Below are 15,212 nucleotides of genomic sequence, written 5' to 3'. Positions count from 1 at the left end.
GGCAACTCAGCAGGAGGGGGCCAGTGCCGGCCCCATTGTCTAGCAGGGCACAGGCAGTGAGCACAGGGCTCCTCTGGTTCATACGAGGTAAATAACTGCTCTTTTCTCTGGAGGTGATGTGTTCTTTGCCATTAATTGATCTGGGCATTTGTAACTTGCCTCTTGCACCGCTGTCAGTGTACGCTTTCTCTTTTCTCCCAGGAGAAGCTGGTAATTAGGCTCTTATCCAATAAAAGTGTGGGGTTTTTTGAAGCAGAGATAGGATTAGTTTCTTTTAACTTGATGAAATATGCTTTGGCTTGAAATAATTACATGATTTGCACTTAGCACCTCTCAGCCCAGGGCATTAAAGTGATCTACAAGCAATTATGAAGCCTGCTGGGAAGATGCTTTTATCCCCATTTTACAGATACAATATGGAAAACAGAGGCTGAGGGCCTGTCCCAGATCCTTGGCCAGAGATGCGGGGAGCTTGCAGGGTCTCCATGGGATGGGGCACAGGCAGCAACAGGCATCGCCACCGGAGCAGAGATGCGGCCGTGACGGGGCGGCTGCCCGGGAGTGCCACCAGCACCGCTCTGGGGCTCAGCGCTGCAGGGAGGAGGGAGATGGGGAGGATGGGGGGCCAGAGGGGTGCCAGGGAGACGCTTGGGAAGGACAGAATGGCCTAGAGCAGCGGGACGGGAGGTGGGGCGGGAGCTGCTGGGGTGCGAAGGGGCCGGGGAAAAGGTGGGGAGAGGGCAGGGGAGACCCAGGACCAGCGAGGCGCCGAGCCCCTCGGGCCGCGCTGCTGGTGAGCGCGGGGGGGTCCAACGCCGGGGACCTCCTGGAGATGGGGCAGGACCTCTATCCCTCCCCTCCCCAAAAAACCCTCCAGCGCACAGTCCCTCCGCGGGTTTCCAGCAGAGCGGTACCAGCTACGCCTCCACGCGCCGGGAGGGGTAAGGAGTAATTTGGGAAGGAACGGCACATATCCCGAGCCCTTCCCGGCGAGACCCGGAGGCACCGCCGCGGGCCCGCCCCCGCCCCCGGCCCCGGCCCCGCCGCCGGGCGGGGGCAGCGGGCGGTGCGGTGCGGGGCGGTCCGGCCCCGCAGCTCTCGCCGCTCCCGCCCCAGCGCGCAGGCGCGGCGGAGCCGCTGCCGGGGCTCTGTCCGCCGCCGTGGCCCGGCGGGCTGCGGCGGGGCGCGGGGGCCGGCGGCGGTAGCGGCAGCATGCGGCAGTCCCTGACTCAGCAGCGCCCGGGCGGCGTCGCGCTGCCCGACTCCGTGGGTAAGTGCCGCGGGGAGGGGAGGGGAGGGCCCCCCCGGCCCGGGGGGGGATGCGCCGCGCTGCGGGGCGGTGCGCGGGGGCCGGGGGCGCGCGGCCATTTTGGGGCAGTGGGTCCCCGGGGGCGCCGCCGCCCGGCCCGGGCCGGACCCCCGCCGCGGCCAGGGGCTGCAGCGGCCGGGGCGCCCGCCGCCTGCCCCGGCCCCGCTCCCCTGCCCGCCCCGCCGCTGCTCAGGCGCGGTTTCAGCCGCAGGGGGACGGTCCGTCCCGCAGCACCCCCCCCCCCCCCTCCCCGGGGCCGCGCCGCCCTGGTGCGGGGCCGCGGCAGAGACCCCCGTGGGGCGGCTCGCTGCCGGGGCGGGGGCAGCCGCCGGCCCCGCGCAGCCCCCGGGTCGCGCAGCATCCTTTGGACCGGGGGCGGAGAGGGCGCCCGCTCCCCTCGCAGCGCTCCCGCACCTCCCTAATTAGGTCAGAGAGTCCCTCAGCCCGCTCTCCGCCGGCTGCTAATGGCAGTTTCCTCAGCCTTCCACCCGAGGAGAAGAAGGGCGCAGAGGCCTGCAGACCCCCCCCCGCGGGCCTGCCGGCGCGGCCCTTCGTTAGAGCGCGGTTTGGGTCACAGCTCGCCCGCTCGGGCTTCTTTAGCAGAGAGGTGGAGAAAAGGCGAAGGGCTGGGAAGGAGGACGGCTCGGTGCCGTTTGCCCCCGGTTCTCCTAGGGGAAAAGTTGAAGCCGGCTTCCTCGGGCTGCTTTGTGCTTCTTCTCCGCTTGTGGCTTTTCCCCCACGAAGAACAAGATGGAGAAGTTGGTGCTGTTTCTGTGCCATCTTCTCTATCTTCTTCTGATTCAGGAAAAAACTTGAGCAAATCAGGGGTGGTACGAAGGTATGCAGTATTGCAAACTTTTAAAGTAATCTGGAAAAACCTGCTGCAACCTTGTTTTTCGAGTGGGCTTATCTATGGCAACTATTACAAGAGGATGTTCACGAGGCTTAAAATAAAAATGATCTTTCTGAAACCTGTCCGCATTCTGAGTGCCATTTTAGCAAAAGAAATAGCCAGACTATAGATAGCGTTAATTTCTTTACATCTTCCTCACAGAGCTAAGCACAGTGTTTCAAACCACCTTGTATCCTCACGTTGAGGTCAGCGCTGCAAGTTTTGAGGTATCTCATTTGGCTAAATCACAGAGAAAGAGCTATCGCTGCCTCTTAAAAGCAGAGATAGCAAAGCTGTCGTAGCTCCACTTCTGTGTGTAAAGCTGTACCAAGCTCAGCAGCAAAGAGGAAAACGTTCTAATGGGGAATACTTTCAGCAAAAATTAAATGTTGGGAGGATTTTGCCAGGGCAGCCCCTCAGCAGCTGTCAGTAGAGATACCGAGTATGAGTCCATGTATGCTGAAGCAGCTGCAGGCATCCTTACAGAAGTACAAAACCACTTTCTCAATATACACGTAACAAAATGTGTTTTCAGAGAAAGAAAAAATGGAATTGGTGTCCCAGCACAGAGCTGAAGTGGAGGTAATCACATTATCTCTTCAATTTTGTATCTCTCTCCAATATCAAGTTAAAGGATTATGGTTGGTTTTGTCAGGACTTGGAATAAAAGCATTTTGGGGCTTTTTGTTGCTTTGTTGGGTTGTGTTTTTTTGATCTTATGAGGAATGCTGAAAAGATTTCAGAAATGTGTCAGCTGGAAACCTTTTGTTTCACTTCTGAATTGCACGTTGGTGTGTGCCAGTTGTGAGCTGGGAAACAATGTAGAAATGTAAGAGTGAAAAACATGGTGGTTCTGAAACAAGTTCAGAATCCATAAACAGTGTTTCAAGGCACTTCTTTTAGAGAGTTTTCCTGCAGAAATACCATTACAAAATACTCTGTTTTTCAGGAAAATAGCACATTTTGCAGGTTTTTTCATTGTAACTTTTTGAAGCACCTCTGATGGAGATGCAGGAATACGGGTTTGTGTGTGTAACCGCCGTGCTCGTGTACCCACAACGCTCACTCAGACGTGCTCTGCAGGGTGGTTTTGTGTGGCACACAAACATCTGCACACCCACACAGCCTAACCGTAAAGAGTTTAAGCTGTGTAAGGAACATATGGCTGGTTTTACTTATCTTCTGCTCATTTGCCAGCCAAACTGTAGCAGGAATCAGTTTGCAAAGGAAGCAGGAATCAGAAGTTTGGTAATCTACCATGTGCGTAAGCAAGACAGGTTTATTCTTTCTTTCCTTTCAGAATGAATCTATGTAAGAAGTAGCAATTTTTTTTCCTCCAGTTTCTAAAGTTTTGTTCAGCTAAACCTTGGGTCCCAGTACTTTGGAATTTTAAGATGTTTATATGACACTTGCATTTAAATTATTATGTTGGAACTGGAGCGTGGCACAAGCTGTAGTATTTGGGAGACAATACATACAGAATGGCCTAATACCTTAATGAATTTTGAATGCTTTAGAAGTCTAGATTTTATATTATTAACTTATTTGGCAGATTTAGGAGAATAAAAAGATTAACCCCAAATGCAACCTGCAGCAAACATTTGCGTACCTTTATCTCCATCCTGTAAAAAATTGCATGAAAAACTAAGGATCACCGATAAAAGATCCAGCCTGGCTCTTAGGATTCTCTAGCAGTTACTTAATTTTATTTTGTTTGAAATGAGTAACTGTCTGGCTATTCATTCCAGCTAAGGACTAACTAGTTGTCAGGCTCCTTGCTCTTAGACCCAATGATGTCCCAGTGGTGCAGTCACAGCTGTGCTCCGGGACATGAGCAGAAGGTTTGTGGGTGGAGAGCTTTCCTTATAGACACACTGGTCAGTCAAAAAGGATGTTGCTTTTCTTTATAAACCTTTCTTGCTTTTCATCTCCTTGTGTTTTAAGCCCCAAGTTCAGGACTTGTCTGTGATTTCAAGCTCATCTGGTTGGTGTGGGTGAAATGATCCAGCCCCGTGCCCATGACAGCCGTGCCAGCCCACAGGATGGACCGGCACGGAGAGGGAGCGCTCCTGCCAGCAGCACGGCTGGTCGGTCGGGTTGGAATGGGTGTGGAGGAGCAGCGGGGAGCTGCTGCACTTTTCCTGGGGGAGAGCCATCCCTGCAGAGAAAGGGAGAATTTGTACCAGTGTTGTGTCCGTATGGCTGCATCGGTAATAGCTGTTAGGGTGAAAAGATCCCTCTAGCTGTGCTGCAAATATGTGCAGACCCTAAAGAAGGGCCTGTGGGCACCTGGGGTGCACATCTTCAAGGCAGAAAGCTGCCCAGCCAGGCCTGGTGTGCTCTTCTCTCTGGAGAATTTGGACAAGGAGGTTGTGCTTGGCTTGGCTGAGTCTTTCCTCACGGCACTTCTGCAGGTCTTTTATCTCGCCACATACAGGCTGTCAGGGAGCCTCTGAACACCTCAGATGGGGGTTCCCAACATGGTTTGCTTTAGGGAATACGCTCAGCAATGGGGGAAGCAGTTCCTTGCTCTTGGGGCACATCTCTGCCCTTCTCTGAAGCACTGAGAAGTGCTGGTAGCATGCACATCACTCAGGAGCCTCTGGGGTGGGAAATACCTTTGCCTGCTCCCGGGGTGCATTGGAGAGCACCAGGCTGAGAGGATGGGATTCAGGGTGGCCGCAGCAGCCCACAGAGAGCACGGCAGGGGAGCATTACAGTCCATTATCCTACCAGTCACTCTTGCAGGTGCTGGGTTATGTCTACATAATGTATGAAATATAATCAGAAGGATTGTTCCACAAAGTGATATAAAGATGGCAGAGCATACGCTGAACAAACACACCTAAAGATGTTGCTGAGCATAACGTCGCAGCCAGCTTTCCTCTTGGCTGATGGAACCACTATTTTATATTTATGCTCATTTGGGAGATCTATAAATATATAAAAGAAAAAAAACATAATCAGGCAGCTGTACATGAGTTTTACTAATCCACAAAGTCATTATTCGAGCATCTAAAAATACCTGGTCCTTACTGAAAGTAGAGGATGATACTACAGGAGGAGAAGTGGCTGTTACTGGTGATGTCTTCTTTACATGGAAAATTGTGGATGCCTTATGATATGATAACAGCCAAGATTTCCCCCCTCAAAACAAGTGGCATACAGTGTGGTTATTTAGCCTGATGTAAGTAGACAGATCAGAAAATATATAAATGCCGGATGGTAATATTTCTCATTAGCTCAATTGCCCCAGGCCAGAGGGGCTGGGAGGCTCCGATGTGTGCAAATGAGCTTTGCAAAGTTACAGTTCTTAAGGCTTTCTTCATCTGCGTCAGAGCAATGTTAAGTAAATGTGAATTCAGATGCCCTAGTAACGCTTGATAAAGCATGTTAGTGAAGGTGAAAAATGACAGCCAAACCCAAAAATATCCTCAAGTTAGAAGAAAGAAAATTCACCACATTGTGGTTGGCGGTGGGAGGAGAAATTTGTGGTGCCGTGACTGTCCCCAGATGGAATCAGCAAATTCTGTTGTGTATGTGTTTTTAGGGTCGTTCAATAGAAGAAAAAGAAATTCCCTCTACGTAACTGTGACTCTCCTCATTGTGTCAGTATTAATTCTAACGGTGGGCCTAGCTGCTACAACAAGAACCCAAAATGTGACTGTTGGAGGTTATTACCCAGGGGTTATTGTAAGTATAGAACTCCTAGGTAGGTCTAGAAAACTTATTGCCTACAAAGTCCCTTGTAATGCTGCAAATGTTGTAAAGGGTGATCTTGTCCTGAATATTATGCTCAGCTACTTCATTATTGCCATTTGATTTATTTGTTTTATTATTATTTTGCACCTGCTGCTCATTCCCATGCAAAAATCCCACCCCAGTGGCAGCTTCCTCTGAGCTGAGGTAATAACATGCTTTTGAGCTAACGGTGAGACAGATAAATAGGTCTTATGTCAGTCAAAGCAGCCTTAGAACTTCCTTGTTTGCATACATCACATTAACCCCAAGGCAGAAGTAAGGCAAAGAAGGACCATAGGTGCCAAGAACAGTTGAGAGACCAAGTCTTGAAATACTGTTCACGTGAACTCGTGGTCATAAAGTTCACTTGTGGAAGAGTTTAACAATTTGGAGTCCCTGAATGAGGAGAAGCACGTTAGCAATAGCTGTGGCGGCTTGCCAGGGGAGCATGCACATCAAGGCAGCTAGCACATCCATTTCTTCTTTTTTGTTATCAACAGATGAAAATGGGAAAGGTCAATCTTGTAGCTTCAAATGGCTTAATTTAGAGAAGACCACTGATGCCCAGCCTTCTTGCCAGTAGATGTATAACCTCCTGCAGGAACATAAGGGGCAAGTACATCATGCCCCTCCTAGCATGAGCAGAGGTCTAACACGAGCTGGAAAGCAAGTCCTGGTCTGTTCCTGTGCGTGTCTGAGACACGCTCGAAAAGAAGCACAAAAAGGACCGAGCTGCAGCTAAATTAGGTGTCTTAGCAGGTTGAGTGAAACTGCAGCCCCCAGATAGAGGCTCCTGGTGTAACAGCTGTGGAGTGCTGTGCATTTAGGTTTGGAGCCTCGAAGTTGGTGGCTTAAAGCCAGTCCAAATAACTAGGTAGAGACTTGTTCTTGCCTTATTGCGGTTTGATTGATTTGCCACACATTGCTGATCTCAGGGAGGTGTATACTTTTCTGTGGACAAGCTCTTCTATGACTGAAGAAAGCTCCTTTACAGCCATTAGTGTGGAACATTGTTACAGACTGTGTTGGGCCTCTTCGGTTTAAGATTGGTTTTCTGGCTTGTCCCAGTAACTCCTGCATTTAGGCCTGATCTTTTTTAAAGAGAAGTATAGAAGGAAGGTGTTGAGAAAGGTGACAGGCTGGTTTCAAACTCTCCGCACATAGCCTACGCTCTGTCAGCCTGAGTTGAACCTCGTGCTTCAGAGCAGGTCCTGCAGACTGATGCAGATGGGTAGAGCCTGTTGTTCATGTCCCCTTGACATCTCCCATGCTATTTATGCTTCAGGAACGTCAGCATCGCTTTCGTAAGACTCAGTCTACTCAAGGAATTAATGAATTCCTGGACTTGGGAAGGGTGTTGAGTTACTTTATTCAGAGGCACCGTGACAGTTTGTGTTTGTCACCAAATTCCCCCTCTCAGTTAGCTCATTAATCCACTGTGTGGAAATGTGTGACAGCCTTGCCTGTCTCCCTGCACAGGAAGACATTTCAGTGTGCTGCTGGATGCTTCAGCAAGTGCTTAAAATAGCTGATGTTTTGTAACAAGCTGGGATTTCTTCCTTTACTGTGGAAAAAGGGCTTGCTGTGGTGCATGAGTACTCGGTGAGTTGTCCCCGAGCAGCTGGTTTCCACAGCCCCGAAGAAGCAGCTCCTTGCAGGTCTTGTCATCCAGAACTTCACACGAATGTTAGGCCTGCGTGTATCTCCATCAGGGGTTTCTGTGCACCGTTATTGGTGCACCACCATCAGTTGTACCCTGAATACACTGCACTGGTAAGGAAAAGATGGAGCCAGAAGTCTCTTCGTGTGCTGGGTGACTTGTCTGTGTGTGGACCAGATCCATGAATGGGATCATCTCATGGGACATCAGATGTCTCATCACTGCCATGCCTAATGCACCGCTCCTTCCTCCTTTAACTGCTGTGTCTTGGGCAAACACCTCTCGTGCAAGGAGGAAACATGCAAAGAAGTGGCTGTCTAATGCGGGGAATTATCTCCCCAGGTCTCTACCTGCAAGGAAGGACAGAACTGGGCACTGGAGACCTTCCACATGTCAGTGGGATTTTGTTTGGTTGGGGTTTTTTGAGGTTTTGGGGTGTTTTTTGCCCAAACAGTGCAGTTTCTCATTGACACAACTGGAGGAGCTGAAGCAGAGGGTGTGATGACATGTCCTGTAGCCAGGCTGCCTTCACACTCCTCCATGACCACTGACACCTTCACGACTACATCTGTGAACGCCCCGGCTGTGCCTCTGTGGGAAATATCCTCACCTGTGGCTGGATGACTGACCTGGGCCTGGGAAGCCCCGAGTTTAACCGTGATGCTCAGCAGAGAAGTGTAACGATCAGGTGCAGAGGGCAAGCACCCTCATGGAAGGGAGGCTCTGTGAGATACGTGTATTGTCTCCAAGTTGAACCAGCTTCCAGCATCTGTGTAAACGAATGACCTTTCTTAGGCTTTGACTGGCAAACCTCTTCTGTAATGGTTCCTTGACAAGCACGTTGGCCTGGGGCTTTACTCTGGAGAAGCACGATCATTTTGTGTCCTGTCCTCCTTTCAGACCAACATCCCAGGGGATCATATCCACCAGCAAATAAGTGATGCAATTGATGTAGATTACTAAGATCACTTTGTCCCATCTGTAGAAGGAGTGGTTTTCCCATGAATGCAATGAGAATTCCCACTAATTAATGAGAATCAACTGATTTATTTGGTCTTCACCTGTTGGATGTACAAACTTGCTCAAATTTCTTCTTTTTGAATGGTCTTAAATTATCTTAAGTATTTCACCTTTTGGTTTGAGGTCGCTCTGAAACACTACGTGGACATTTCTCTTAAACATGTTGGATCAAGCTCAAAGGGCACAAAAGAGTTTTCTTGAGCATTTGCCTTAGGTGTGTGTTGCCACACAACTTCCTTGCTGCTAAACATCACCAGACTGAAAGTAGTGCCTGGATCCATGTCTCTGTTAAAGCCTGGATCTCCCAGGTTTTGGGCTTGGAATTGAGCTGTAAAACTCCTGTTACTTGGGGAAGGTGAGGGTTGTTGCTTGCCGAAGCTGAGCAAAGTAAGCCCAGAAGCACTGGCAGATCAGTTTGGGGCAGTTCAGCAGTGCCCTCTGCCCTGCCTGCCTGCTGCCCCAGTGTTAAGCAGCTCCTGGCTTCGTTGCTGTGCTTCCCACCGTGGTAGTTTGTCCCTGTTGTGGGGACAACGGTCTCCGAGAGCTCAGAGTGCAAAGCAGGCAGCTGGGAAGCAGCAGCCTGATCATCTGCTCCGCTTTAATCTCTGCCGTTTGAGCCAGCAGCCCTTGCTGCCCGCAGCACTGCACCAAGTGTTACTGGGCCTAAGCAGAGCAGGGGAAGCTTTAAGCCCAACTTCTCATCAAGTTTGTGTCTGCTAATCTCTGCACGTGCCCCTGCTTGTTAGTATCGGATTTATTAAACCTTTGTTTTCTATTCCTGATCTTAAGATATCGATCCCAGGTTAGTTGACTCATTCTTGAATCACTGCAGCTTGTCTCATGCCTTATTCTGCTTCCTGAGGAATTGGCCCGTTATTTGGCATTCTCACCCAGATCTTCACTGCTCCCCCTAGTCTATTGACTGGATTTGTACCTGCTTAATACGACCAGTCCAACTGTAGGACTTTTCTGGCATTTCTCATTTAGCCAACCCATAGAAGTGGAGTTGGATATGCTCTAAGCTGATCAAAGACCTTTCCTGGTGTGACACAGAAATACTTCTGCATCCCCCCCTGTAGTCCATGGTTCCTGGTTGAAGTCCCTGTTTCTTGCCTGGCTGAGGTGTGCTCTGTCCTAGAAACTTCTGTTTAGTGCAGCAAGATAGCTTAAGGCTATGGAGAAAGGAGGTGGGAAATCACACTCCTTGCTGACTTCACTGAGCTGAAATAAGAACAGTGTTGTCAGTTATGGCAGCAAGAAAAGATGCTTTTGCTGGAGTGGCTTATTCTGTTGGCCGGGCTGGCTGAGCTCCTCTGGTAGAAGACCCTGGTTGATGCATCCTCACCCCTGGAAATGGGGGAGGAGTAGAATGCGGCAGAAAGCTGCTAAATCTTCCCAAGTATAATTCTCCCTTATATCATATTTCACATCAAGAAACTCTCTGAGTTGAAAACTTAGGTGCTTGCTCACACCCTTGGTGAGGTTACAAAAGCCTGGTCCTGCAGATGCTAATGATGTGGTCCTGCTAGGTTTGCATCTGGAGGCTCCCGAGCGTTCCTAGGGTTGTTCCAAGACAGCAATGCATATCCTCATCCACCAGCCATTTCTCAGCATCACTGGGGAGGGGATGGAATTCAGAACTCATCCTTTTGGTTTCTACACACGCTTTTAGTGGCATATAAGGGATACCCTTGATAGTTCCTGCTAGTGAGAGACTCCACTGATTCCTTCCCGAAGGAAGAGCGCTCACACATCTGCAGTATGTTCTTTTGCTGCTTCTGGATTTAATTGTGTTCTGTCTGTATGTAAAATATATTGGATATCATCCTGATCTAAATGCTAACAATATGTTGTTTTTCAGCTTGGTTTTGGATCATTTCTTGGAATAATTGGATCAAACTTGATAGAAAACAAAAGGCAAATGGTAAGTTCATTATAAAATCTCTTTTAAAAAAATGACAGTAACTCAAATTTTATATGTAAAGACTCTTATTGGTTTTCCTAACTCTTCCAGGGTAGTGTTGCATACCTCTTCAGAACTGGAGAGAGTTTCTGGCAGCCCAGGAACAAGGCTGTTAACCCTGATATTTTTAAATTTAAAAAAAAGAAAAAAGCTCAAGGAAGCACAAAGTGACTATACACAGTCTCATTGAACTCAGTGGGATTTTTTTAAAGGGCTTAAAACTGAGTGTTTGGAGTTTTCAGGATAGTCAGTGCTTCACAGACTCATGCCCAGCACTTTTTCTGTTGAGCTGTCGCAGTATGTGATACATAATATGGTAAATAACATAAACATAATACATTTATTTTAAAGCTTTTAAAATAAATTCTTAGAGCCTTGGTGTTCTGCAAAAATTGCTTTTGGCCACTTTCTATTCAAAGCAAAGGATAGAGAAGATCAAGCAGGTGGTGTAACAGCCAGCCCAGAGAGTGGGGGTGAAAGCCCTTGGAGGGCCCAGCAGAAAGTCCTTCCTGAGGACAGGAGTGCTCAGAGCTCTCTGCTCTAGATGTGTCTAGAGAGTAAGTCACTTGAGATATCGACATGACGAAAAGCGTGAAGACTGGTGTAATTGAAAAGCAACCAACTTCTCCAGTGTTGCTGACTAACATGTGTTTTGCTGGTCCTTGTTTCCAAACACCTCTTCAAGTAGGAAGGAAAACCAAGAAACTTTGCATGCTGTAAAGCAGCGGCTGGGGACCTGAGAAGCACAGAAAACACTGGCTAGACCAGATGCATGGACCACAGGGCTTTCTGGTTCCCTCCTGGCACTGCAAGGAGACTTTTGTGTGCTGGGGCTGGGCAGCCACTGTCTAGGCAGGTCTCTGGTGCCCCACCCCATGGGAGCCACGTTCAGAAGAGAGCAGGTGGGCAGTGAACATGCAGATAGCATAAACCAGATGAGACCAGCGCTGCTGATAAGATATGATCGCAACTGAGCTTGTGCTGGGGTAGGATGGGGTCTCTCGGTGCAGTGGGGACAGAGCAGGCCCAGATGACTCCCTTTGGAAAGCACAGGAGACTTGTGTCGACTTGGCTGGGTCTCTGATGGCCCCTAAACATGTCTTGCAGATGCTGTTTCACAAACCCCTCATCTTCCTGCCTGTGCCTGAAGGTAGGGGCTGTAGTGCTTGGACGTGTCAGTAACAGGGCTTAGGGCAGGGGGAAGTCTTTTGGGAGAATTTAGCAGAAGGTGTGGACAGAGAGAGATCAAAAGAGGTTGGTACCTGATGTGGTCCCAGCAGGCTGTCAAGCTTAATCTTTCCTAGCCTGTTTTCTCTGCTTGCCACATGTGGCTGGCTGGAGGTAGCATGTGGGGAGGTACAGTCCAGCTCCTGGAGTGCCTGTGGGCATGCCTGCCTCCTGCTTCCGCTTGGCTCTTCTGGGATAGTGGCTGCAATCCCCTTCTCTGGTGGTTGCTCCATGCTCTGGCAGCGAGATCCCTCCAGCCTTCCTCCTATGAGGTTGCACAGGACCAAGGGGGGATGGTGCTGTACCTGCAGCCTGTCCCGCTGGCCCAGCACTCCTGCCTGCTTTTGCAGGGATGGAGCTGCCTCTCCAGAGGGTCTCAGGGATCAGATTAGCAGGGTGTGCTGCTGACCAAGGCTAAGGCACGTTTGCCAAGCTGCAGAGGGAGTTGGGAGAAATTCCTGCTTGTCCTAATCCAGAGGCTGGGCTGCCTTCTCCTTTGCTTTGCAAATAGCGTGGTCCCTGCAGAGGAGCAGGGAGAGGGTGAGCCAGACCCTGTAGGAAAGGAAAACTGCCTTTCCCACAGTCAGACAGCGTGCAGGGGAGGTGGGTTTCCCAGTGGATATTTTTTGTTATTTTCACCCTGGCTCTGCAAGAGCAACATGTCCTGTTCTTTCTGTCCTAGCAGGGTTTCCAAGCCTCTTGCTCATCATGTACTAGCAGCATGTCAGGGTCTGGTTGAGCAATAACCACGTTATGCCAGTCCTGCATTCTTCACAGGAGTGCCCATGAGCAACAGCATGGGCTTGACTTGTTTGTTTATTCTGAAGAGCCCTGGGTAGCCTGTGTTTATTCTTTTCATCTCTCTATCATCTCTCTCTGTCCTAAAAAGCACGCATGACCCAGCTTTGCAGGGATTGCGTCACTGCTGCCTCGGTTGGCAGCTTAGCGTGTCTCTGCTCTGACAGCAGAGAGGACATGCAGTAGCTGTCACTTATTGTCCCTGTGCTTTAGTCACACCTCCTCCTTGCCCAGGAACACTTTACAGTGGCAGCTTTGTTCATTACATGTTTCTGTAATACCCCTGGCAGTGCAGGATTATTTTTTTTTATCCTCTGTGAACTTCCCCAGTGTCCTCCTTTGCTAAAAGGCTGTCTTGGTGTTGCTTGTTACGCAGTTGCTCCTCAATGATGGCAGGAAGAGCTAAAAGCAGCTTCTGCTGCCGTGTTCTTGTGTGTGTTTCTGCCCATAAGCTGGCTGGGGAGCGTGAGGAGTGGAGCAAGCCAGTGCGGTTGGCGGGGAGAGTTGACCTGGAGCAGCACTCCTCACTTCTCTCCAGCCTGCCGACAGGAATAGACCTCTCTTGTTTTTCCCACCCATCTGCGCTTCCCACTTGTCAAAGTAAGGGAGAGCTTTCGTCCCCCCAGGGAGGGCCAGCTGCCCAGCGATGCTGCCCGCCTGCCTGCCAGCGCTGCCGGCAGCTCTGACTTACACCCGAGCTGCCCGCTCAGCAGTTTTCGAGTGAGGAGTCAGCGTTTTACGTGCCTTTGTGACGGTTGTCTGTGCCATGGAAAAGTAATAACCAACAGCTTCACAACCCATGTGTTGCTGGACTGTGGCATAAAGGGGACCCTCAGTAAAGGGGACCCTCAGCCCAGAGCATTCCTGCTTCATGGCTCCTGCACTGTCCGAGCCCAGTTTGTCTTGTCTTGTCCGAATGCTACTCGGTGTGGCTGACTTTGGCAGGAGTTAGATGAACAAAGACCAGTCACTAATATCACACGGCTCTTGAGAGGGACTTCTGCTTGCTACAGTAACAGTATTGTCAACCCCAAATCAAAAATCTTTTTGGCAACACATGAGATTAGTTGAAAACCGTGGGATTGTTAAAATGAATTTGTATGTTTTTATTTGCTGTTCATAAATTCTCAGCGTTTGGTATTCAGGCTTTTCTGTCTCCGGCTGAGAGAGAGGAAACTGTGTGTAAATAAAGTGAGTAAATCCATTTCTAACACTAGATCCTTATATCCTAGTGGGGCTGTTATGAAAGTATCATCATTAACCTTGTATTATTTTTAAATAACCATATTAGCAGCTCCTATTTGCAAGCAGGGGTGACCGACAAATACCCTAACTGTATATATTTAGTGTTTGGCTCACTTCCCATCTCCAAGGGTCATGCTATTTAGGGAGAATATCCTCTTTCATGTATGTGTGAAACAAAGGACAGTACAGAGAAAAACTTGCTACAAAATAACCTAGACTAGTGGTTTCACTGGTTGTGGTAGTGAAAGTGTGACTGCTGCAATGGATAGTGCAAGTCGTGATCCAGATGTGGAGATGGTGTGGGTCTGAGTGGGGAGGAAATGCTGGTGTTTACAGCTGACAGAAGCAGGGTCCCAGCGGGACCTGATCCTGGAAAACTTGTCACCTGCTGCCATCTGCAAATACTTTGTGGCACAGCATCTAATATTCCAGCAACAGCTCATTACTAGTGACTGTGACTTGTTTGTACGGTCATTGGGTTAATTTCACAGTCTGCTCTATCTACTGCTGCGGTTTTTATTTGCAGTGGGACAGTGTACGTCTTGAATACTTGCCTGATCTAGAAAACCATTTTATCTTCTCTCATTTTGAAGCTACCTGAAGTAAGCAATTATACAGGGACCATTGCCACCATCCCAACTGAGCCCTCTTGCACATCCACTCACTGCTCAAGCTGACCTGGTCTGCACGTGGATGTTGCTGGAGGAAGGTCTGTTTTTACTGAGGGAGGTTTAGGTTAAAAACAGTGTGATTAACCTAAAAATCCTGAGATACTTTAAAAATACATATAGGATCCTTCTGGCTTGTGTTTTGTCAAGGGGTTTGGCTTCTCTCTCTGAGAACTGGATCCTTGTGCAGTGGCAGGAACCAAGGTTTTCGAGCAAACTTAGCACCTGGAGCTTTAAAGCAAACATCCCCATGCCAGGAGACACGAGATAAGAGTTAGCTTGGCCAGCACTGACAGGTATTTGTGCTGTTAGTGATTTTTACTGTTGCTGTAAGCTCCCAATGACCAGAGTCACCTTTACACTTGTGGACAAGCATTTTTTAACACCTGCCAGCGACCGAGACTTGAAAGCTGTGATTGCTGGAGTGGAAAACCACCAGGGAAAAACCCGCTAAAGCTTTCAGTTCTTTAAATGGAAATACTGCTGTTCCCCAAGCTACGTCTTTGTGAAGCCGTCTGTTCGAATGCTGCACTTGCGCTCCCTCCGCAGCCCTGTCGATATCGCCGATGTGCTTTGGTGAGGGGGATTGGGGTTGGGAGCTCTGAGTGTGATGAGCTGGTCTGGAGCCCACTGGCAGCAGCTTAGCTGCTGCTCGGGAGCGAGGAGGGGTCGTGTCGGCACTCGTGCAT

General features: G+C 49.5%; 1 protein-coding gene across 3 annotated transcripts in view; it reads left to right on the top strand.

The window, feature by feature from the left end:
* Positions 1–1,212: 1,212 nt before the first annotated feature.
* Positions 1,213–15,212, top strand: part of TMEM255A (transmembrane protein 255A) — a 29,969-nt gene continuing 15,969 nt past the window's right edge. For all 3 annotated transcript variants that reach the window (XM_059824376.1, XM_059824378.1, XM_059824377.1), the window contains exons 1-3: positions 1,213–1,270; positions 5,752–5,894; positions 10,484–10,546. In XM_059824376.1, coding sequence (XP_059680359.1) covers positions 1,213–1,270; positions 5,752–5,894; positions 10,484–10,546 — 264 coding nt within the window. The remainder of the gene's footprint in view (positions 1,271–5,751; positions 5,895–10,483; positions 10,547–15,212) is intronic.

The sequence above is a fragment of the Gavia stellata genome, chromosome 14 (assembly GCF_030936135.1).
Source record: "Gavia stellata isolate bGavSte3 chromosome 14, bGavSte3.hap2, whole genome shotgun sequence".
NCBI classification, from domain to species: domain Eukaryota; kingdom Metazoa; phylum Chordata; class Aves; order Gaviiformes; family Gaviidae; genus Gavia; species Gavia stellata.
Note: the sequence above shows the minus strand (reverse complement) of the source record. Positions and strands in the feature narration are given on the sequence as shown.